The sequence below is a fragment of the Pogoniulus pusillus genome, chromosome 8 (assembly GCF_015220805.1).
Source record: "Pogoniulus pusillus isolate bPogPus1 chromosome 8, bPogPus1.pri, whole genome shotgun sequence".
In the NCBI taxonomy this organism is placed as follows: Eukaryota; Metazoa; Chordata; class Aves; order Piciformes; family Lybiidae; genus Pogoniulus; species Pogoniulus pusillus.
This window is the reverse complement of record NC_087271.1, coordinates 1,825,506-1,850,561: the sequence shown is the minus strand read 5'-3', so window position 1 is coordinate 1,850,561 and position 25,056 is coordinate 1,825,506. Positions and strand designations below refer to the sequence as shown.

The 25,056-nt window shown below is 42.3% G+C and overlaps 1 protein-coding gene across 3 annotated transcripts; it reads left to right on the top strand.

Annotated features, from left to right (window-relative positions):
- Positions 1-63: 63 nt before the first annotated feature.
- On the top strand, positions 64-20,541 carry OMA1 (OMA1 zinc metallopeptidase). 3 transcript variants are annotated; one of them, XM_064146953.1, is made up of 10 exons: positions 64-269; positions 1,180-1,711; positions 2,464-2,692; positions 3,784-3,957; positions 4,051-4,158; positions 5,733-5,861; positions 9,113-9,187; positions 11,329-11,478; positions 11,596-11,670; positions 16,576-17,296. In XM_064146953.1, exons 2-9 carry the CDS (start codon positions 1,200-1,202, stop codon positions 11,644-11,646), a joined length of 1,428 nt encoding a protein of 475 aa, XP_064003023.1. In that variant the 5' UTR covers positions 64-269; positions 1,180-1,199; the 3' UTR covers positions 11,647-11,670; positions 16,576-17,296. The 3 variants fall into 3 exon arrangements, with proteins under 3 accessions (XP_064003023.1, XP_064003022.1, XP_064003021.1); XM_064146952.1 differs by lacking the exon at positions 16,576-17,296 and having other exon boundaries at positions 11,596-11,904; XM_064146951.1 differs by lacking the exons at positions 11,596-11,670; positions 16,576-17,296 and adding an exon at positions 20,230-20,541 and having other exon boundaries at positions 72-269.
- Positions 20,542-25,056: the final 4,515 nt, after the last annotated feature.

Genomic DNA, 25,056 nt, shown 5'->3' with positions numbered 1-25,056 from the left:
GAAGAGGGGCGCACGGCGGCGGGAGGGGGAGGTGGCCGCTGCCGCCTGAAGAGGGGCGCACGGCGGCGGCAGGGGCGGTCGCTGCCGCCCGAGGAGAGGCGCCCGGCGGCGGCAGGGGGAGGTGGCCGCTGCCGCCTGAGGAGAGGCGCCCGGCGCCGCGCTGGCCGCTTGGCCTGTGCTGGGCCTTTCTAGGTGCGCACCGCGGAGCGGTGTCACGGTGTCTCCGCGTCGGCCTCCTCTGAGCCCTCCTCCGCCGCCTCCCGTAGGGGGTGAGTAGGGGAGCTAGGTGGAGAAGGTCTTTCCAGGAGCGGATTGGAAGGCGGCGACAGTTGCCTCCTGCAGCCTCAGTGACACGCCTTTGCCCTTTCTCCTTCCCCCGTTGCCTCACGTCTGCCCCTGTCACGACAGTCGTGCCAACACCGAGAGCGGGGACCGGAGAGGGGAGGGGTCTGGTCGTGTGCGGGATGCCGAGCACTGAGGGCCGGCAGCAGAGGTCCGCAGGGGCGGCTCGGCCTGTCAGGCCACTGCCAGAAAAGGGGGGACAAGGGAAGCTGGGGTGCTGCTCTCCTCAGAGGGCAGCGGTGCTTGCAGCGGAGAAGTGGAGGCCGCTGGTAGGGGCAGTGGGTGAAGGCGACCGCCGCGGCGCCCCTCAGGCGGGGGGAGGCCGAGGGCCGGGCCCGGCCCGGCGGGAAGCCGTTTGTGTGCCCCGTCAGTAAGAGCATATGGGTAGCAAAACAGTGTTTGGCTGTGTTGGGTTTCGTCTCTAGGCCGGGAACAGCAGCTGCGCGCCCTGCGTTCAGCAGCGACTATTAGCAGCATGCTCATCAGATCCTGGTTTTCCTCAGTGTGGGAATGGCACTTGTGGCAGGGAGCCCGGCACGACAGGGTGATGGTGGACACGTCTTCCATAAGGGAACACCTTCAGTCGAGCTGATCTGATGGTAATAGAAGTGAAAGAGGGAAAAAACATGCTGCCTTTGCTGTTTTCAGTGATTAAGGGCAGTGGCTTTTTCACATTTGAAGGCAGATTGTTCCCTTAATACTGCAGCAGGATTCAGTGCAAGTGTTGACAGACAAGCACCTGATAGATGTTCACATCAAATAATGTTTTGGAGTTTTGCACTCACCCGGAGTGGTTTTCTTAATACTTCTGTGCTATTTTCCCCTCCATTGTTTCAGGGTGACCAAGCAAAGAAGTGATGAACATCATCTGGGGTCTGAAGTTGCCATGCAGGAGCTGTGTTTTCTTTCATCTGGTTTCTTTGAGCAAGCAGGGGAAGTGCAATAATGTCTACAGATCTTACGCAGGATATTGCCGAACTCAGGCCCCTTTTACACGAGATAAAAGTCAGAGGCTAGATTTAAGTGGAAGTGCTAGAAACTCTGCTTTGACTGGAAACCCTGACTGCTATAAAACCTTCATCAGTGAAGGACAGAGATGTCTTTTGAATGTCTCAAACACAGAAGTGCACAAGAATGCACACCACAGTTTGGGAAGATTTTGCTTCCGTTCTCCTTGGACACAGTGGAAGAAGACTCCATCCTTCCAGAATAATTCTGCAGGGCAACGACACCCACAGCCTCTTTCTTCTTGGGACATTCAGGTCTTCAGATATTTTCACACATCGCCATCGTTTCAGGCTGCACCAGTTCCTCTTTTCTGGATTATTATTAAGCCAGCTCAAAAGCTGCTTGCTATCATTCTTGGCAGGTAAAATACAGTATTTATCTGTTCTCTGAGTGTAAGACTTCACTGAGAGTGTGATTTGCCATTGGAACGGGCTGCCCAGGGGGATGGTGGAGTCGCCATCCCTGGAGGTGTTCAGGAAAAGCCTGGATGAGGCACTTAGTGCCATGGTCTGGTTGATTGGCTAGGGCTGGGTGCTAGGTTGGACTGGATGAGCGACGCAGTTAGTGCCATGGTCTAGTTGATTGGCTAAGGCTGGGTGCTAGGTTGGACTGGATGATCTTGGAGGTCTCTTCCAACCTGGCTTATTCTATGCAAGGATGTGTGTGTGAGTTTGTGGAGAATGGTAGGTGCATTTTGTAGTGTTGTCATTTCAATATCTGTGCAAAGTTTTGAAGTGGCCTCAATTGATGATTTGCTCAACAAGGAGTTGATTCCTTTTTCAGGAGTGTTAAGTGTATAGAATCATAGAATGGTTTAGATTGGAAAGGACCTCAAAGATCATCCAGTTCCAACCCCTTGCCATAGGCAGAGACCCCTCCCACTAGAACGGGTTGCTCAAGGCCTCGTCTGGGCTGTCTGTATCTTCTACTCTTCTCATTTACGTATGGTAGAGAGAGAGGTGAACAACGACACTAAGGAGGCATTCCTTATTCTCCTGGTGGGGGGTGGAAAATGGAGTAGCAGCCAATTACACTGTAACCTTTCATAAGCTCTTACATGAGGAGAGACTGCAATAGAGAATGTCCTAAGTTAACACTGTTTGTGTCTTACAGGAGCATAAGAAATTGGTGGAAGGCACTTCCTCCTAATAAACGGGAACTTGTGAAACAAAGTGCAAGAAAGAATAAGTGGAAGATACTCCTGGGTGTCAGTAGCTTAGGAGTTCTATTTGTCATATTTTATTTTACTCACTTAGAGGAGACACCCATGACTGGGCGTCCTCGGCTGTTGGTGTTTGGAAAAGAGCATTTTAGGGAACTGTCACAGATGGAGTACGATATGGTAAGAGTTTAAAGAACAAAATCAGAATACTCTAAAGCTGCTAACATGTTTGGTTTTGTGGGTATGTGGGGTTTGTTTGGTTTATTTGTTTTGTTGTTTGTTTTTCAGATGAATTAATAAGGTGGGCAAACAAACCTTGTGGTGTTCTTGCTAGGTTTTGAACTTCATGTTCTGAACCCTACAGAGCATCCCCATCAGTTACCCCCTCCTCCTGTCTTCAGCCTTTTCAAGAGTTCCTTTTCCATCAGCAAACTGCTTGGGGACAGCTAAAGAGCACACTTTGTGTGTGTAGCAAAGGTTTCTAACTGTGTTATTGTAATATAACAAAAGATACAGAAATCTGGCAGAAGCAATAAAAGCAGAGCTAACAGGTACAATGCTGTGATCTGTCTCATTTTCTGTGCTGATTTGAGCACTCTTTGGCACTTGTTCAAGGTCCTTGCTCTTAAACTGTCACTTTGTAAGGTAATACTCTCCACTTGTGTTCAATTCTTCTTTTTATATCGTTAGGTCAGCTCATTTTTCTTTAATTGCTTCCTTTTAAACTGTCCAGTGGAGTAATTTCTTTGAGTTCTGTGACTTTCTGTTCTAAAGCTGATGCAACTTGATAATCCATATCCAAATGTCACCGTATTCCTGTCTGACAGAGAATGGAGGATAAGATCAGAAGTAGTGCAAGGAAATATTCAAATTAGATCTTTTGTATGAATTTGTCCACCTTACAAATTACAGCAGAACTCTACAGACAAGCCATAAATTCAGCTGGGAATCCATGAAGGCGTAGAAGGACTTGCAAATGGTGATGCCAGGCTTAACTGTGCATTAGGAAAGTGGCAGATACAGGGGACTGCAGGGCTAATTTTATGCTATGTTGTTAGTTTACTGCATTTCAGTTTGTTAACCCTTAGCTTGTGGATCTGAAAACCTGAATTTCCATGTGTTAGATAGGATAATATGAAAGAAAGATGTATTAAAACATAGATTTAACTAAGTTATGTGTAGCCAGTAAATTGGTTTACCAAATAGTAATTTACTGTTTGCTCTGCATGACAATCAATAAATAACTAATTTTTTTCAATGATTGTTTTTAGTGGATGGAGGAATTCCAAAGTAAAATGTTACCTGAGACAGATACACGCTACCAGGTGGTGGAGACAGTTTTGGGGCACTTATCTGAAAGCAATAAGGACATCCCACGGATCTCAGCCCTCCAGTGGGTTATCCATGTGGTAGATGAACCAGATATAAATGCTTTTGTGCTTCCTGTAAGTTGAACCCAATACAGAAATGCTTAGTAATGTTGAAGCAGCATTTAATTGTGTCATATACTTATTTTTTTATTCTCTCTTTGATTCTAGAATGGTCAAGTGTTTGTTTTCACGGGCTTGCTAGATGCGGTTTCTGATGTTCATCAGCTGTCTTTCATTCTGGGACATGAAATAGCTCATGCTGTGCTGGAGCACGCAGTAAGCATTTGAAGAAGGGTGCCTAAAATTCTTAAATTAATTCTAATTACTTGAAGATTTTTCCTGTTGCTACCAACTGAAGTTTTGGCATGACCTTAAAAGAAAAACTGAGTTTGAAATGGATGTGTTCTGCTACAGCGTTACTCATATAGTAACTGTTGGAAGTCCTGTAGTAGTCAGTGCTAGTTAAATCTGCCTGGGCTTTTTTCATAGCTGTACAGAAAGATTATGGCTCACTGTTAGCAGTCATTTACAATGTGGTCTGCAGGTGTCCTGGAGTGCACAAAGAAGAAACTAGAGACACTCAGCAGCTCATTTGGCTACTCCTACACTTGTTAATATCTGCAGAAGTGACCATACTTAAATAAATTACTCTAAAATACATCACATTTTTTAACTGTAGTAGTAAGCTGATTTAGAATGCCAAATTCTGGAATGCCCAGAGCTTGAGTCTCTTTTTACAGACTTGTTTTTTCCATATTCTGACATGGATATGTTGATATTGGCAGTTCTTCAGGATTTGAAATGGAATGAATGTAATAATTGTATTGCGCTTTGTGGGTGCAATTACAACAAGGGATGGTGTAGAAATATGGCTTATGATGCTCTAGATTGAGGTGATGAACTTCAAAGTGCTCTTTTGCCTCCAAATTGGTTTCTTTCTGAGCAAGTAATTTAAAAAATTTGAATTTGTTACCTATCCATCAGCTTGAGAAGCTTGTAAATAACAAAGGTCCTGCTGAAATTGCAAGTCTCATCTGGCAATGGGAAATACATTTTAAAGGTAGTGGAAATACAGGAGGGTTGTTCTCCTGCATGTTGCATGATTTCGGGTGAGCAACTGTTCACATTGTGGTTTCTTGGGCTCAGTTGAGCCAACTAATCTGTTAAACTTCTAAATAGGAATAAAAAATACTTCTTATAGTATAGGAGAACTTGTTTGTGTGGAACCTGCCACCCAACTGGCATAGGGAAACATATTGCAATGATCTGGCTTCTAAGTGCTCAGGTGAATTTATTCCATGTCTGACAGAGCTCTGAAAAACAAAAGAATGTCAATTTGTTTCTTCAGGATCTCCCAGTTCCTGAAATTAAAGGGGTGTAACATTAAAAAACCACCAAAACCCAACATTATGCCTAGGGTCCCCTTAGTCAATTAGTGTTCCTGTCTGAATGATATCCATCTCTTCTCAAATTGATGTAAAGAACAGGCTTGTAGGTCTTGCTAGAGACTTCTTTCATCCCAGCTGAGATGTTTCACAGCCTTTTTACTGAAGAAGTGTCTGTGTTCTGCCATCATCTTATCTCAAGCTTTCAATCTGTTGATAGCCAAAATGCGTTTGTTCCAGCTGTATTTATGCAGTTGGTGTGGATTCCAGATTGAAAGTACCTTGGATTCAAATGGATTTTCTTTTTTGTGCAAGCACAGGAGCTTGTGCTTGTCCTCTTCTGTGACTGCATAACAAACAAAACCTCAACCAAAGTAGTGATTGATAAAGTGTTTCCAAATTCTATTGTGTTGTAAAGAAGTGTCCAACAACAGGGAATAAAAACATGACTCTTTTTGTTTGCAGGCAGAAAAAGCCAGTCTGGTTCACTTGTTGGATTTTCTGTCACTCATCTTTCTCACTCTGATTTGGGCCATCTGTCCTCGTGATAGTCTGGCAGTTGTTGGCCAGTGGATTCAGAGTAAGCTGAAGGAGGTAAGAGTGACATTCCTGACTTCTGTGGGAAAAGTGTGGTTTATCTTTGGGAGATAGTGCCATTAAATAGGATCTATGGGGGAAAAGGCAAGAGGGAATAGTGGTGTCAGCAGAAATTAGTGTTTGAATAAGCTTTTGAATGAAATATATTTTTATTATTCTGCATCTGCTTTACTTGGTCTGGATTTTTTTGGCATCTGGAAGAACTTTAGATCTCATTAAATAACTTGATTTAGTTGGGCAGTCTCTGATATCTTGCTTAAGCGACAGGCAGGCTAATTTTTGGGGGGGAGGAGGTATAGGCTTGTATTAGGAGGAAGTACTTCACACCGAGAACCATTTGCCATGGGAATGGGCTGCCCAGGGAGGTGGTGGAGTCGCCATCCGTGGAGGTACTGAAGCAAAGCCTGGATTGGGCACTTAGTGCCATGGTCTGGTTGATTAGACAGGGCTGGGTGCTAGGTTGGACTGGATGAGCTTGGTGGTACCTTCCAACCTGGCTGATTCTGTGATTCTATGATCTCATCTTTTATAGTTATGTGTGTTGAAATGCCACATTTTCATTCTGAGTAGTTGTTAAATTGTTTCTAAACCAAATAAAGTATATGGACTTTTTCAACTCCCTTGTTAGTGGTAGGAATGGTTCCCAAGGTAGAAAATTGAGACTCTAAACACTTTAAAAGTATAAATGATGCTGTAACAGAATTCTTTCAGGCAGCCTATATTCCACTAAAGTAAAATTGAGAGGCATTGTTGTGCCAGTTTTCTAAAGAGTCTAATTTACTGTCCCCTGAGAATTACTGATCTCTTTTTTTAAATGGAGTGTTTTAAAAAAGAGATTTGCTTACATCACAAAACTGGAATCTGAATTTCAGTGAAAGAATGCTTTGCTTTCTTTGACTTCTCCTGATGCTTTTCCCAAGATTTCCCCTGCTTCCTCCAAACCATGAAATTAAACATAAGCAATCTGTTTTGGTAGTTCTTATGCTAATGTGTGGGTTCTGCACATAAATTATCTCTAAAGAGCTTGGGTATTTGTACAAGTAGCTAAGAAACCAATACATTGATGAATGCTAGCCAGCATTTTGAAGAGCTGAATTTGGAAAAAAACAAAGTGTGAATCAATCCTGAAACTGCTCATAATTTAGACAGCAAGATTTAACTGCCTGTCAGCATCTTTTCTTCTAGACTTACTGCAACTGCTGTTTTGGCATCATGGATTGGAGATGTGCTTTAGATTGCAAATGCAGTCTGGGTTTAAGCTCATAGTCCTATTTGCTGTAGAAAAGATCATGTATGAGGTAGCATAGAGTGATGTCCTGATTTGAAACTCTGATTAAACGCCTCTCCAGTAGCATTAAGTGTATTCACATGCAGTGCAGAATAAAGAAGTGGTTAGCACTGGCAAAGGTTTCATCCATGTACAAAAGGTGCTGCAGAGAAAAAATTTAGTCCCCTAGGAGTGCAATGTCTCTTCCCTCTATTCAATGTTTGCCTATTGTGCTTACATGAAAATGAATCTTGCTGCACATTTTCTTCTCTCAGGATGTTTCTTTTCCTCTTATTCCCTATTTCTTTCTTTTTTTTAAGTCTTAGCATGGCACTCCTTAAAATCAGAATTATTTAAGCCACATTGCAGTACTTGCTCCTCTTTCAGTTTTCTTTGTCCTCAGAGGCTTAACTTTTTAATCTACTTAGCATTGTTTATTTTTTGTTATTGACTATAAGGAGTTTCCAGTGACCCCTTGTCGGCCTTTTGGCACATTAGCACCAGTTCTGCTTTTTTTTCTCCAGAGCTAGTGGCTTTGCTTGCCTTAAGAATTTGCTAAGTTCTCTTCTGGGATTCATTTGTGGTTGTTCTTTGCCCATGTATTTCTGAACTAAACACACTGGTTTTGCTTTTGTAGCAGCAGTTATTTTGCAAAGGAAAAAGAGCCTTGTTCTTGGACAAAGCATGTTGAATGAGTTTCACTCATGTCCTGCACACTATTATGTACCTACCTACAGTGCTAGATCAGTACACACTAGATACAGTGTTTAATATTCCCTCTCTTGTCCACCTCACACCATCAACTTTTTCAATGTCATGTGGAACCTGATGGTTTTTGGACATCAGCTTTTCTAGAACTTCCTTTTCATTGACAGAGGTAAACAGCTCTGATATCTGATTTGAAAAATCACATCTGTCTTCTTTGTCCAATTTCTGACACAGTAGATTCTGATTTCAGATCAGAATTTTTAAAGTCTGATTTTTCATTCCAGCCCAGTCACAAAAGATTCTTTTAAATAATTTTGAATAGCAGAAGAGTAGTGTTGTATGTTAGATGCCTCAAGATGCTTTTATGTGACCACTGTTGTGGTTTTGCTGGCTAAAAGCAGACTGTGAAGGACAGCACAAGTTTTGTCTACAATCATAGAATGGTTCAGGTTGGAAGGGACAGCAAAGCTCAGCCAATTCCAACCCCCTGCCATAGGCAGGGACACCTCCCACTAGAACAGGTCACTCAAGGACTCATCCAACCTGGCCTTGAACACCTCCCGGGGCAACCTGTGCCAGTGTTTCACCACCCTCACTGTAAAGAACTCTTCCTAGCATCTACTTTGAATCTTCCTTCTCCCAGTTTAAACCCATTGCCCCTCATCCTGTCATGACAAGACCTCTTAAATAGTCCCTTCCCAGCCTTCCTGTAGGCCCCCTTCAAGTACTGGAGGTTCAGACTATCTTATGTAATTAATTTTACATCTGAAGAAACAACACATAGAATTCTTAAGCATGGCAGAGGGACACTTTAAGTCTCTTGCATGTTAATTAAGTATTGGTAACAATCAAAACACAACAATCTGGAACCCTACTTGGTTATCTGGCATAAGGGTAGCTATGTGAAATTGTATTAGAGTGGTCTTAGGCTTATGTCTGTTGCCAGAACAAAATGCTCTTAAGTGAATAAAAGTGGAGTGAACAAATTCTAGTTTAAAGTTGGCATTGACTCTTTGGTTGCTGCAGAATGCTGTAAGAATAGCTGCTGAGAGGGACCATGGAAATATGTGTAATTTGAATTAAATTTCCACTGAAGACAGGACCAATGAATTACAAGGGAATTAAAAGTCACAGTAAGAAAACTTGTATTGATCCTGTGCAAAGGGAATCTGGACAAACATAATTTCTTATGAAGTGAGAAAAGTGGCTGTAGTGCTCTAGTTTTGTATCCATTGAAACTCATGAAACAGAGCTTTGATGTGCTTCCTTGCAGTTTGTGTTTGCCAGGCCATACAGCAGAATACTGGAGGCTGAAGCTGATAAAGTGGGACTTGAGCTTGCAGCAAAGGTAACTACAACTGGTTTGTTTTCTTAGAAACTTAGCAGACTTCTTCAGTTTCTGTTCAAATTGAGGAGTTTCACACTGTGGGTGGGAGGCTTCCCAAATTGTTTAAGAAATGTAGGCTGATGAAATAGTGGAAAATAAAACAGTTTGTAGGGAATTGCAAAGTCTGGCTAAATTGTGTCTAGTAAAGTTGAAGTTGGTGCATCGTTTACTGCACACTCTACTTTCTGTGTAGTTTACTCCTATTAGAGGAAAAATCTGTGTGTTTTTCAAGAGGAAGATGCCAATTAGTAAGCATCCATAAGCAGTGTATATTTCATTGTATGTAAAGATAGAAGTTAACCTTTAGATTTTGGTTCACTGTAAGAAGTTCTGAGGAATGCTCTTACTGTGTTGTAGTGCACCTAGAATATTCTGATCTATAGTATCCTCAACAATTCAATAAAACTGAAGAACTTGTTAGTGCTTAAAGATTTAATCTAAATGCAGCAATAAAAGTAATGCTGACGTTGTTCAAGTCAGCAAAAAAAGGTCAGAAACTACCTTTTTCTTAATGTAAGTCCCTGTGGATTTTAATTCTACATTGGAAAAACTAAAACTCTTTAACTGCTGGCCAAGTTTAACAGAGCTAGAAAAGTGTTAGATAACAATGAGAGCAGCACCATCTAGTGTTAATATTTCATCATCCCTCTCTTAATAATTATTAATATTTCTTCAAGGAAGAGTTTTTTTTAAAGTAACTGATTCTGGAGTTGAAACTGAATTTGTAGTTTGAAGTCATTTAAGAGATAATGCAGTCTGTGGTAGGGGGAAAGGAGAAGTGAATCATTGTGTGGGTGCTCACTGCTTTGTAATACTTCAACGTAGGGTCATACCAGAGAGAAACAAGCCAGGTGACATCTCAGCACTTGGCAGCTTCTGCACATAATCCTTTTACAAAGAGAATTGTAAGAAATAAATTCAGAGCTTAGACCACCACTTGTTTTGTCTCCCATAGAAGCACAGAAGTCGTTTTCTTACCTTCTGAGTACTCATCTCTTTTTCTATTAAACAAATGGGAATTAATACAAGAAATCCTGTTCCTTTTTTTTTCCCTTCTCCACTTAAATGCACATTTAAAGGAGTGTGGTGATGATACATAAATGGCATTTTTAAATGGCATTTTTGTATGGCTTGGCTATGGTTAAATATATTTGGATGGAGAGATACAAGAGTTCTGTGGTTAAATATATTTGGAGGGAGAGAGAGAGAGAGATGAAAGTCCTAATTCTACAGAATTACTCTTTTAACCTATTATGGATTACACAGAGCAGCCTTGAAAAAGGCAGAGTAATCACAGAAAAGACTTTGCAGTTCATTTTTACAGACATTTGAGTCTGAGTTATTATCACTTTGTATTTCTGACTCTACATTTCTTCCTGTAAATTTGCTTAAATCTGTGGAGACAATTAATCTGTTCTGCTGCTGCACTGGCTGGCAAATAGAGCTTAGAATGAGCAGCTGAGTCTTTAAAGAAATGACAGAAACTGTGGATCTGGTTTTCTCCTTAGTTGTGTTATTCAAGCATTTTTTTAAGATCAGTGGAATTGCAGAGATATCAAAGGACCAAATCCAGTATTTATCTGGATGAGTTTTTTTACTGTGTTTGCACTGAATTGCGAAATGTTAGGGGTTGGAAGGAACCTTGGAGATGGAGTCCAACCCCCCTGCCAGAGCAGGATCATGTAGGGCAGGGCACACAGGAAAGCATCCAGGTGGGTTTGAATGTCTCCAGAGAAGGAGACCCCACAACCTTTCTGGGTAGCGTGTTCCAGGGCTCTGTCATCCTCAGAGTGAAAAAGTTTTTCCTTCTGTTCACATGGAACCTCCTCTATTCCAGCTTGCACCTCTTGTCCTATCATTGGACATCACAGAGCAGAGCCTGGTTCCTTCCTGACACTGTCCTTCACATCTTAATAAACATGAATGAGGTCACCCCTCAAGCTCCTGTTCAGGCAGCCTTTTCCTGTCAGATGTAAATGGAGCCATCTAAACGTGCTTTGGAAGGTGGAAATGGAAGATGTCTTTTGTAACTCAATATCTGTTAGACTGTGTGTTGTATGACATCAGAAATACACTGGTGTCTGTTTCCTTTCTGTCTGCAGGCATGTGTGGATGTACGAGCAAGCAGTGTGTTTTGGCAACAGATGGAAGTAGCCAGAAACATTCAAGGGGAGCCCAAGTTACCAGAGTGGCTCTCCACGCACCCCTCTCATGAAAACAGAGCTGAGCACCTAGACCGGCTTATCCCAGAGGTGAGCAGAGTTGGAGGATCTGTTTCTCTTTGGAAGGTTGCCTAGTTTGGTACTGATTCATGAGCTACTCCAGCATTGATTCACAGCCCAGTCTTTTAGCATCATGCTTATCTTTAGCTTCACAGAAATCTTCTGTTACAAAGCTTTCCACCTGAAAGACTTTATTAAATGAGGAAAATCAAGATTCCACAGGTAAAATGCAATTGTATTCTAGAGGTGGTTTCTGATTGCTGATTTAAGTGTAGTAGTCTTGCTTCTGTATGGCCTTCCTGGTATAGAGATGTGACAACATCACAGATCTTATCTATTCTTTACTTTTTTACCCTTTTGGAAGCCATATTTTTTAAGCTTGATCCCTAAACAGGCTTAACTTCTCTTGCTTTGGTAGCCAACCTTAGGCTGTCAAATAAAGAATGTTCCATCATATCCTGTTTCTGGTTGGTGTGGGGTTGAATACACCTCAAATAATCATGCCTCAGAAGAATGTCAGATCTTCAGTAGAAGACTCCTTAACAGACCTGGTTATGACAGATCTCTGTAGACTTGGCATTGTGGTTTTTTTCATTGTATTAGACAGCAAATTTTACCTCACTCCATGGAACTTGAGCTGCAGTTTTCTCCCTGTTCTTCTCAAGGGGAATGCCAAGTGGGTGATAGCTACCTGGGGATTCCCTTAATTTACTGTATCTTAAGCACAGAGAACTGTCCCAAGTTTAGCAGTCTTTGTTTGTTTTCTGCTTCTCAGATTAGTAGAGATTTTAAGCACAGAAAAGTAGTGTGGCTTATTCCTCACCTAATTTCTTTTCTTTTTGAAATTTAGTGTTGAAGCACTTCACAGCAGCACAATTTTTCAGCTAACTAAACTGTGTTTGGGAATTCCCTTTCTTACAACCAACTGGCAGATGCTTTTTTTTTGAACTCTCAGTCAGTTGAAGTCTTTTTCAATTCCAAATTGTACAGACAGCTGAAGATTTACTGTCAGAGAGAGTACTAAGTGTTTGCATGAATCCTGTGATAAGAATGAATGCGGTAGTCTAGATGATAACAGAAATCAGAGTCAGTGTTAGAGGTAGGAGGTTGGAGACTGCCTAGACTTGAACATCTTAATACACACAAATGCTGTACTTGATAAAAACAGGTTTTGATGATTTTTTCTAATGCATTAGAGCAGCTGAATGGAAAATAATACTTATTGTGGAGCCTCAGTTAGACTGAACATAAAAGATTCAGGATCCTTTGTTTTCATACGGTTATTGGCTGGCTTATGGAATGGTAAGGAAATAAATTGTTTCTTCTACCCCAGGACTGAGCAAACAAGTTAAATAACTGAGCAACTATGTAGAACTGGCAGTCAAGTTATTTCTGTCTTAGTTCTTGTAATTTAGCAGGTGGAGCAACCTTCATCTTTTTAACAGCCAGTCTCACTTCCCAAGAGCAGTGGAGGCTAGATTATCTTCCAAAGAGGTAATCGAGGAGGAGATATTTTCATTTGCTTTTTACCTTAATCATTCTTTGGAGTAGGATGAGAAAGCAGCAGCCAAAGGCTCCCTGTTCCGAACAGTTCACCACATAAATGAGGTTAATACTACAGAAGTGAAATCAAAATGAAATAAGGGATGCAGAGATGTTGTTGGAGGCTTCTTGTCTGAAGCATTGACCCCTTCATCGGAGAGCTGCCTTCCTGAAGGTGGATCTGAGGCATTTAAAGCGAATCCCAGGGCTTTGTTGTTCAGTATCAGCACCTTTTTCTTTCACTGTTCAGGTATGTGGAGCCTTTTAGAACAGGATGTTTACCATAGGTTAATGACCATTAGATACTTAGAGCCCAGGGGACAAACCAGATTTGAAGAAAGGCCTTTTTATCTCTGTGTAGAAATTGCACTTCTTAAGACAGTACCAGATGCATTGTGAGCATTGTTGTGTGTCATATGCTGGTTGCTTTGAAGCTGAAATGGCTCAGGACAATACAAAATCTATTATTAGACCTGATTCTGTGGTTGGGAGAAATAGGGACAAGTTTTTGGACTGCTCATGCCACACAAATACTTCTTCACAGACTTCTAAGCAGTAGGATGTAGTCACAAAGGGAGAATTTTGTCTTCAGGTAATGAACTGACACGGTCTCAGGAAATAGAAATTAAAGCAGGAGTATCACAGGGATTCTTTTCACATAATTAAAAGCCAGGAAGCAAATAAAATGAGTTTTAAAGACCTTGCATCTGGTTTAGTGAACAAGTTGCAAGCTCCAGCCAAGCTGAGACGTGAGTAAATAAGAGAGTTATAAGTGCTGCTGCCCTGGAAGGGAAATAAAGAAAATTAAAAAGATCTACCATGTTTTTAAAGTATTTCCCCCTCAGACTCGGAGAGATTTGGATTGTAAACTAGGAAAGCAGAGTATGCTGCGAATTAACTCCTACAGTTCCTGTGTGGAGGGTGGTGAGATGCTCAATGAAGACCTCTCTATTTATTGCCAGCAAAACAGTTCTTAGAGCTTTGTAGTAGCAGGAAGAATGCTTCTCATTGTGCTGGAGAGAAAGCCTGTGGAAGTGTTGTGGTGGATTAGGAACTTTTCCTTCCCACTACTTGAAATTTCCCAGACTAACTCAGACGTTTTGCAAGTAAGATCATAGAATCAGTCAGGGTTGGAAGGGACCACAAGGATCGTCTAGTTCCAACCCCCCTGCCATGGGCAGGGACACCCTACCCTAGAGCAGGCTGCCCACAGCCTCATCCAGCCTGGCCTTAAACACCTCCAGGGATGGGGCCTCAGTCACCTCTCTGGGCAACCCATTCCCTCTCACCACTCTCATGGTGAAGAACTTCATGTCCAGCCTGAACCTACCCATCTCCAGCTTTGCTCCATTCCCCCTAGTCCTGGCACTCTCTGATATCCTGAAAAGTTCTTTCCCAGCTTTTTTGTAGGCCCCCTTCAGATACTGGAAGCCCACAAGAAGTTCACCTTGGAGCCTCCTCCAGACTGAGCAGCCCCAACTCTTTCAGTCTGTCCACACAGGAGAGGTGCTCCAGCCCTCTGATCATCCCCGTGGCCCTTCTCTGGACACGCTCCAGCAAGTCCACATAGTTCTTGTCATGGGGGCTCCAGGACTGGACACAGTACTCCAGGTGGGGTCTCACCAGAGCAGACTAGAGGGAGAGAATCACCTCCCTCGACCTGCTGGCCACACTTCAGATGTAGCCCAGGATCTGGTTGGCCCTCCAGGCTGCAAATGCACAATGCTGGCTCAATGACGAAGCTGTATTTACAACATGGCAAAAATGGTGAAGCTGTATTTAGAACATGGCAAAAATTAAAAGCATATATACAAATATTTACAAGGATTTACAGTTATGTATAAGTTAGAAATAAAACAGAAATGCAAAATCCCTCCCAGACAAAGAAAACTGCCCAGAAGGACTCAAAGCTACTCCCCTCTGTTTCCACACCCCGCCCCCCTTTTATCTCAGGGGGACAAACATAAACGAGCAGCAGCCAGCAAAGCTTATGTTGTTAGCTGCCAAGATTAGAGGTTGAAATATCAGGGCAGATGGGGGTTAAAAAGGAAATTATTAGACCTAATGACACAGATTAGACAGAGAAATGAACAGGGCAGTGTCCCAGGACAAGGTGAGAGGACATTGTTTATGTTTTGAGTTTTTATTTCTCTCAGCAAACCAATGAATAATACAGACATCATCATTATTTCCTTTTCACAACCACTGATCTAATTTGTCTCATAACAAATATACCAATTAGCCTCAAACCAGCACAAAGGTAGTTCCAGAGCAGCTATAAAACCTAGTTCCTCTCTGAACCTTTTGTTTCAGTGTTCTCTGGCTCCTGTAGTGTCTTCTGTTTCCTAGTAGTAGAGCACTGAAGCCTCAGCTCTGCTGAATAAAGCAGGTTATCCACTGAGCCTTGCTAGTGACACAAAAAATCATCTTGATGTGACATTTGCTTTTTTTGTCATCATGTTGTTAGCTCAGATCCCATTTCTGATTCACTGTAACTCCCACTTCCCACTCCTTTTGGAAATGCTACAAGTGTAGCAGTAAGTTGGATTATCTCACTTGTAGTGATACTCTTTTGTTTGCTACCTCAATTAATTTGTGCAAAAAAAGTGAGTTAATTTGCCTTGGCAGGACTCATACTTGTCAAATCCACATTGAGTTTTTCTTTTTTAATAATGGCTTTTAACTTACTCCTCAGTCTGCTGCCTGTGGGATTTTGAGTATACATTTAATTCACTTCCTTTTCAAAACCAGGTTGGGATATTTGCTCTTTGCTTATGATCTGAAGAGAGTTCTAGTACTAGAATGCATTAATCAAGCCCTCTCAACATGAAAATTTCAAGGCAAATAAAAATTACTGACCTGTCCTCCCCATGAAGTGTTTCAGTGTTTTGTCACCATTTTTCTTTATTTGTGCCAGCAGAATGAGATTTTTGAGGTAGAATCATAGAATCGACCAGGTTGGAAGAGACCTCCAAGCTCAGCCAGTCCAACCTAGCACCCAGCCCTGTCCAATCAAACAGACCATGGCACTAAGTGCCTCATCCAGGCTTTGCTTAAACACTTCCAGGGATGGTGACTCCACCACCTCCCTGGGCAGCCCATTCCAATGCCAATCACTCTCTCTGACAACAACTTCCTGACATCCAGCCTATACCTCCCCTGGCACAGCTTGAGACTGTGTCCCCTTGTTCTGTTGCTGCTTGCCTGGCAGCAGAGACCAACCCCACCTGGCTACAACGTCCTTTCAGGTAGTTGTAGACAGCAATGAGCTCTGCCCTGAGCCTTCTCTTCTGCAGGCTGCACACCCCCAGCTCCCTCAGCCTCTCCCCATCAGGCTGAATTACCATGAATATTAGCATTATGTGTAAGTTGATTTTCTTCTCCATCCAACAACAAAATGTCTCCACTCTTTTAATCGTCTTTTTGACCACCACTTCATTTGTAGAACCTGTTGGCATCCCTGTGCCTGCTCTTTGTGATTGATTTTGCTATGCTGTGTTATTTTTTTAATCATTTAAATGTTTGTGTGTGGTCTGTTCCTTCCATGCTTGTGTTGTTTCTTAGTTTTATGTTCTGATCTTGCAGTTTGGACTGAGTCAGACCTGCTGAGGTAATCACAGTTCATACCCAAGAGAATACAACCCTTGGCCTGGTTTGAGGACCGGAGCATGACCTGCCTTTTGTACTGAGAGGTCTGACAGCCACGGGGTAGAGTGCACTTCAAAGAGACTGTAAGGGGTGGAGATGCAGCTTAAAGTTAACCTGGTGTCTGTGACAGTGGTGAAGGATTAGTACTGAGAGCTGCAAATGACTTCTTACCATGTTTGTCTCTGCTGGTAGGCTTCATATGAAAACGAGAGGATGAGGCAGACCTCCCAAATTCTTACTTCTTCCCCCATGTCCCAGCACGTTGCAGGTGGTGATTGCAGTTGTATTGATATGAAAAAGTTCTTCACTTGAAAACAAAAGTTTTGATACTGTGTTTGAGATTGTCTGAATCAATAAGCATGCAGGTGACTTTTCACTCTGAGCAGAAGTACTTCTCTCTGAAGGTTAACCTGAAAAGAGCAGCATTAGTGTACTCTCACTTCCCAGGTGGATTTTGGTGCTCCCTCTAGCTTAGTAAATCTTGTCTCAGATCTGTCCATCTTCTTTATTGAGAACACTGTTCAGCAAAAACAGCCAATGAATCATGTCCTTATTATAATGTCAATAGGCATGTGCTTCATTAATGCCTTTACTTGTCTCCTTACCCAAACTGTCAAAAACCAATTTACTTGAGCAATATTAAATGTGTGGATTCAAAGCTGCTAGTGATTTTAGAGGTACAGTCTGACCACACTGGGCTGTTCTTTCAGGAGCAGCAACATTGTAAGCTTCTCAGCCTGTCCCTGGCATCTTAATGATGTTACAGAGCTTCTGGCACAGAAGAAAATGGCAGCAGTAGAGTGGGCTAGAGAAAGACCACTTTCTGACTTGCATGGCAGTTGCAAACGTACATACAAAGGCTACTTTCATCAGAGTGTGTAGTCATAGCTGTCCTGCACAGTGAGATGACCAATTGAACAAGGGAACACAGTCTCAAGTTGTGCCAGGAGAGGTCTAGGCTGGATGTTAGGAGGAAGTTTTTGGCAGAGAGTGTGATTGGTATTGGAATGGGCTGCCCAGGGAGGTGGTGGAGTCACTGTCCCTGGAGGTGTTCAAGAAAAGCCTGGATGAGGCACTTGGTGCCATGGTCTGGTTGATTGGATAGGGCTGGGTGCTAGGTTGGACTGGCTGAGCTTGGAGGTCTCTTCTAAATGGTTGATTCTGATGTCAACATAGTTTTCCATTCTCATAACTGTAGCTGCCTTAGCTGCATGTGAGTTGATGGTATTGAATGGATGCCTTCTACCCCTTTGGACAGCTTTACAGCTAACAAGAATCAGCAACATCAGCAGAGTAAAAATGTTAACTCTGAAGTATTGGTTTTTACCTTTGCTGTTGTCACTTCACTATTTTAAGCAAGTGAAAGTGTGGAAATAGGCCAGGCACCATATAGCCATGAAAACCAGAGATATAAACCTGCTAAATGAGTTTAAAAGAGGATTACATTGCCCTTTCCAGAATACAACCTAAATCTTTATATTTTCATTTGCCTGGAATAATGCTGCTTGACATTAATGCAGTCTTGCAGCAGCTTATGTTCTGGAAAGGAACAAGAGAAACTCTTGGTTGTCATAAATGTCAGTTTAGAAATTAATTGGTCACTGAAGCAGAAGAATGTTCAGCAGTGCAGTTACATTTGGTGACTACATGGACAACCACGGAGTAGAAAAACAAATACTGAGAGCTTTATTTGTGTTTCTTTTTTCAAGTCAGACAAGAGGAACATTTGCATGCCTAATCCAGACTCGTGTATCCAGTAATTTGAATGTTACATTTCATCAAGAAACAGCTGGGTAAACTCATGCTGTGTTGCTGGAATGTGTCCTTTTTCCAAAACCAGTTGTTAAATTTAAAGCCTGTTTGTTTCTAGTCATTTACAGAAAACTCTTCATCAGTTCACTGGAGTAAAGTTAGGGAGAAAATATGTTTTGCTACCTCCTTTCACAAAGAAATGAGTTAAGCTCTGCTCTTCTGTGTTAAAACATGCTGTATTAAGATGTTTCCAATGTCTCCTGTGGAAGATAGCCAAAGTGTTTCAAAGTGATGGGCAGATGTTTATTCATAGGTGTACTAGAATATTGAACTTGACATTTCAGTCAAGTTTAGTGTATATAAAGCAGGTTAAAAAGTCCTGCTCTGCTTTTTAAGTGTCCTAGGTCTGCTGTGTAAAAGTTGTTAATTCTTCCTTCTCTTCCATACAGTTAGAACAATTTTATCACCCAAGGCTTGGGACAGGTCTGGCCATGACATTTCCAGAACCCATGGCTATGAAGTAGAATAAAATACACATTTGAACTGGTTTTTGATCCTTTCATGGGAAAAATAAAGCTGGATGTTCATCTGTACCTAGTTTTATGCTGATCATTGAGGCCAAGATGCAGGTGATGTTGCATAAAAGTAACTGTACCACAATGACTATCAACCAATGATCAGTATCAGGCTGTTTTTTCACTTGGTGCTTTCCCACTCTTTAATTCTGCAGATCTCAAGGGAAAAAGTTCTCTGCAGAGATGTAGAACCCTCTGAAATTCTAAATCTTAATATTTTGCTGTATGGGATTTTGCTTTTCTAGATCAGTTTCAATGGGTCTTGTAAGGAGAGTCCTTTGATACTAGCAGGTGCATACAACCTCTTGCATAGTACTGCATCAGCCTTAGTTTTATGGTATCCATTGTGAGTTCTGAAATGAGCTGCCTGTGTATGGACTAATTAAGGTTGCTCAGTTTTGTTCACATGAGCTCCAACTTCAACATCCTTTCTAACACCTGACTTCGTACAGTTTCATATCAATTTCCCCACAGTGCCTTTGAGACATAAGATTCATCCATTGTCTTATGTTTCTCAGACTGCCCCAGGGCAGGATGGTCTAGGGCAAGAGAGCCTCTGCTAATGGATTTTGATTCTCTGGGAGATTCTTTGGTGGTTCCATGCTTCTACTTTTTGATCTGTGAAATGGAAACGACAGCACTCAGTGAGCAGGAGTGACTGAAGGTTTGGTCTCTCTGCTAATCTTTTTATCTAGATAAATGTATATATTCTGAAGACATCATTTGCTCAGAATATTTGGAAGTTGTGCATTCCAGTCCTTAATTCTTGGAGGCAAGGCCACTTGTGTAAGTGGATCTTAATTATTCTGATCACCCTTCTGAATCTCTGTGTCTGTTATGTTACCAGAGAGTCTTCCCTCCTCTTTCAAGTCAGGCATCTACTCACCAGAATTCACCTGATTAGATACATTATTCACAGCCCTTTTTTTCTTGATGCAGTCATTTTAATTTACATGTGAATGTAAATTAAAAGGCAGAAGGTACTGATATGGACAAGTATCACTTGATTGCAATAAAGTATCCATTCTTTGAGAGACTGTGAGAAGATTTTCATCCCTTTTTTTTTGTCTTAACCATACTGCCACATTTTTGCTCAGGAATTCTTGATTTCTGTTGGAATGTTGTTCAGTAACAACTCAATATTGTACCCAGTAAGCTTTGTGTGCAAATGCAGACCTTGCAGGGAAGCCTCATCGCTGACTGAAGCCTTCTTTTTGCTTTTCTTGTTTAAATGAGCTTGCTTTGTTTTCCTATGTATTCACAGGCTCTTAAAATAAGAGAGAGCTGCAACTGCCCATCTCTTTCTGGACCAGATCCTCGCCTCGTTTTCAAACGTAACATTCAGTATCTCCTGGAGTTGTCCAAAGACCAAGAAACCTCAAATTCTACAAAGCAAGAGCTCTCAAAACCAAAACCGGATTTTCCTCCCAAAGTGGAAAATATGCCAGTAGCTTTTGCAGTTAAACCTACAAACTAAACATAACAGTTCTCACTTTCTATGAAACTTGTGGTCCCTGAAGGTCTCTCTTATAATGCAGATTTGCCTTTGAACCATAAAGAAGATGTAAGCCACTCATATTCTCTGTTTCTTTCGTGTGATCTCTCACTTAAAGCAAGAAGGAATCGTGTCCATGCAAGAAGAGCAGTGTGGTGGAGGAGAAAGTTTCTTATTCACCAAGAGTTACTGAAATAAATCACTTCTCAGGGGAAAGATAATCTTGTACAATCCAGTCACACAGTGTAATTTTCAGCTTTATCAGGCTCACCTTGATCAGAGGACAGAGGAGCCAGAAGCATCCGTAAAGCAGAGCAAAAAGTACAGTTTTCCTCACTTAAGTTGTCTGCCTTATCTTGCTGTAATTTGGGTTAGATCTGTCCACCATCATTTGAGAAATAATGAGTAGAGCTTAGTTACCTCCTGCTCCACATATGCTTAAAAAAACTAAGCTGAGATGTGGTAATAGCCTGTGGGCTAGATACACCCCCTCTTAATTAGGTGGATTTACTGCTGGGATTTTTCTTCTTTCTAAGGCATTTTAGAATATGGATTGATTCAACATTTTTCTTCAAAGAGACCTGAAAGGGTTGCACAAAGTTCAATTACAAAAAAAAAAAATTGAGTTAAACAATTTTCAAGGAAGTCTTTCTTCTGGAAGAAACCCTGTACAGGAGCCAGGAGTTTTTAGCACCAGGGTGCTTTGCAAGGATGGCTGCTGCCTCTTTGAAATGATCAGGGTAGCTCATCAGAGGGCAGTTTCACTGCAGTGGCAGTGATTCAGATGTACCCATTCGCATAAGAAGTGATTGCTGATGTGCAAACGCCACAAGGGTTCTTGATTGCACAGCTTTTGCAGGTGTACCTTATCCTAAAAGGTGTCTCCTGTTCAGGAAACTGGCATTTGATGCTGAGCATCCTTACCTGCAAATCCCCCTCAAGCCACTCATAGCATGGAGAGCAGTATGCTCAAGATGAGTAAAGCTCTGCCTTTCTGAGGCCTTGAGGAACCTGTTCTCATGGGTGGTGGGAGGATGGAACTGGGTGATCTTTGGGGTCCCTTCCAAACTAAACCATTCTATGATTCATCATGGGCTAGCCAGTAGAGACAGCTGATGAGTCTTTATTTGCACATTCAAGTTACACTTGCTTTCAGTTGATGAAAACATTGAAGAGTTGACCTTGTAGGAAGTTGTAGAAAAGAGTGACAGTTAATGAAAACAAAGAAGGGAAATCCCATTCCTTTGTCTTTTAAGATGTATTTACTATTAAGTTTGCTTCCTATTTTTTCAATAAAACCAGAATGCAAGTTCTTTAAAAGGAAAAAATAAGGCAAAACCTCCTCAGTGCTGTCAGTGATTATAAGTGGAAAAGAAGAATGTGAAATAAGTAATTCCTTGCCTGGCTTCAGTCAATGAACTGGGGTCCTGTGAGAAATGTCAGCAATGATCTGTCTACTCCGAGGTAAGTTGCTGTGTCTGTAATGCTGATGATTCTAGAGCTGAATATACAGGTCTAGACTGGCTGCATATTGCTTACAAGCTGGTTTTAAATCTCTGCTCAGTACTGATGGCAAGAGGCAGAAGGTCCAGCCTGACCATTCCTCATCCCTCTGTTTTTATTCTTAGTGACAGGAGTTTTTGTAACAGTCACTGATGTGTTGAAGTGTTTGGACATTGTATCTTTTTTGTTTACCTTGGAATGACATTTAGATTTCCCTGTGGACCTTAGAGGTTACACTGCAGCAGCAGGACCCCAACACTGCTGTTGACTCCCCCTTCTCCTCCAGTGTCAAAGATTGTTTTGTTAGCAAGGCTCCTGCTTTGATGTGCAGCTTAGTGCTTGTCTTTGTTAGGAGAACATCAAGAGCTTTTAGAGCATTTGAGATGAAGTTGGAACTGCACAAGTTTCATGTTTCTCCTGTCTGTTGTAAAGGGCTTGAGTAGTGCAGTGGAAAGCTGGAGATAAAAGTTTGTGAGTTCACTGAAAGAGATTTTTAATTTGTATGTAAATGCTCTTGTAACCATCATCATAGTGAGAGAGAGAAAAGGCTTGAGGGCAGAGCTCATTTATAAGTATCCTGGTCTAATAAAACATTTCTCTGCCTCATTTCAAACCTTACATTATGCATACACACAGAGATGATGTGGTCATTGCCAACTGCTTGAGGCTCAACAATTTAGAGTGCAAGGTCCTGTATCTGGATTGGGGCAGTTCTAGGCACAAGTCTAGGCTGGGTGCAGAGTGGGTTGAGAGCAGCTCTGAAGAAAGAGCCTTGGAGATGTTGATTGATGAACAGCTCACTATGAGCCAGCAATGCTCTCATGCAGCCCAGAAGGCAAATTGTGTCCTGGATGGCACCACAGGGAGTGTGGCCAGCAGGGCAAGAGGGGATCCTGCCCCTTTACTCTGCTCTCCTGAGACTCCACCTCCAGTACTGCATTCAGTTTGGGTGTCCCCAGCATAAGAAGGACACAGAACTGTTGGAGCAAGTCCTCAGGAGGGTCACAAAGATGATCCAAGGGCTGGAACGCCTCTGCTGTGAGAATAGGCTGAGGGGGCTGGGGGTTTTCAGCCTGGAGAGGAGAGGACTCTGGGGAGACATTAGGGCTGCCTTCCAATAGCTGAAGGGAGTTTGCAGGAAGGCTGCAGAGGGACTTTTCATCAGGGTGTCTAGAGACAGGACAAAGGAGAATGGTTTGAGGCTGAGGGAGAGTTAGACTGGATCTTGGGAAGTTCTTCAGTAGGAGGGTGGTGAGACTCTGGAATAGGCTGCCCAGGGAGGTTGTGGATGCCTTCTTCCTGGGGCGTGTTCAAGGCCAGGTTGGATGAGGCCTTGAGCAGCTGCATCTAGTTGAGAGGTCCCTGCCCATGGTGATGAAGATCTCTGAGGGCCCTTCCAACGTAAGCCTTCTGGGAACAATGAAAGTACTTCTCCATTTCCACTGCTGATGCTCTATGCTGTACTCCAGAGTTTCCTGCTGAAAGAGGAAATACATAGTACAAATTTCACTAAACATCTTAATGCCTTTCCTCTAGTGACAGTGTTTAGAGATTTGCTAAGCAGAGGATGTACATTCCAGGCAGTCCTGTGATTAAAATGGCTCCTTGGAACTTCTGGGTTGTCATGTTTACTCTTTTCCCTTTTTCTAGTATTGAAATACCTCAGTGCCAGGAAAGCAAAGCAAACAGCTGTTAGAATGCTCTTTGTTCTTGAATTCTGTTTGTAGTCATTAAAAGAGAACAATCCTGCAAGCTTGATGCTTTTGTTCATTTGATTATGCAGGCTGCCACAGCCTTCTCTTCTTCAGTGTGGCATTGGTACCTCCATAGCTCTGGCTGAAAAGCTTTCCCTGGTATAATAATCCATTGTAAGTTCTTTTACTGTCATCAAAATTCTCTCTGCTGAAAATCCTCCTTATTTATTTAGATCCTGGAACAGGATGACCACAAAGTGTGGCTGGTAGTAGAGGTAACAGAAGACTTTCCTGTCAGCAGTAAACTGACTTCTTGAAGTTTTTCATTCCCTCTTGCAATGTGCCTTAATCACCTGCAGTAAGGAGTGGTATCAATAACATGCATTTCTATGTCTCTTGAAGCAGCTGATAAATGCTTGTAGGTCTCTTGAAGATGGTATGATGCAACATGGTACTGAATATCAGCATCAGGTTCAGGTCCACCCATAACAGGGAGAAAATCTAGGGCCAGAACTGATGTTCCAATTCATTCCTTAGCTTACTACAGCACACTGCACGATGTCTGTGTGTCTGAAATCAGTGTCGTTGTAGCAGGTTGAAGGGACAGACTTTGGGTGATTGCTACATCTGAAAGCTTGTTAGGTTGGATATTAGGAGCATGTTCCTTACTGTGAGGCTAGTGGATCACTGGAACAGGTTGCCCAGGGAAGTAGTTGAGGCCCCCAGCACTGGAGATAGATATTCAAGGTCAGGCTCAAAGAAGGCTCTGGGCAACTTGATCTAGTGGAGAATGCCCCTGCTTACTGCAGAGCAGTTGGACTAGGTGACCTGTGGAGGTCCCTTCCACCCAAACCATTCTGTGATTCTCTCTTTACTGGCAGGGTTTGGATGTACCTCTTTCTGTGTACTTGTTTGTTCTTTATGTAGTTACTCCTTAACTACTTACTCTTACCTGCAAACTGGTTGCTGTTTTCATCACTAATGAGCTGATGGATGTGGTGATTATAGTAAAACAAAAAAGTTTAGCCTCCATTCATGATTCCATCACAAAATCAGGGTTTGTTGTCTATTGTCACATCCTGTGTAGTGTTACCTCACAGCTGAAGTTGGCTACAGCTCTTTCTTTCCTCTGCCCTCACCCCATCTTTTTGTTGTGCTCCTGCTAGAAGCAGCAAAGGCTGCTGAGAGGAATCAGGATGAGCAGAATGGCCTTCTAGCTGAATCAAATAAAAGCTGGAGTTGAATGTTCTGCCTGTGATAACTTCATTGCTGGGGCTGGCAATTGTTGGCAGGTCTGTAAAGAGAGCTGACAGAGTGTCTCTGGTGTCCCTCACTGCTGCCTACACACATTGCAGCCTTGCAGTAAATGTGCTGTTTGATCTCCTGCAGCCTAAGGCGA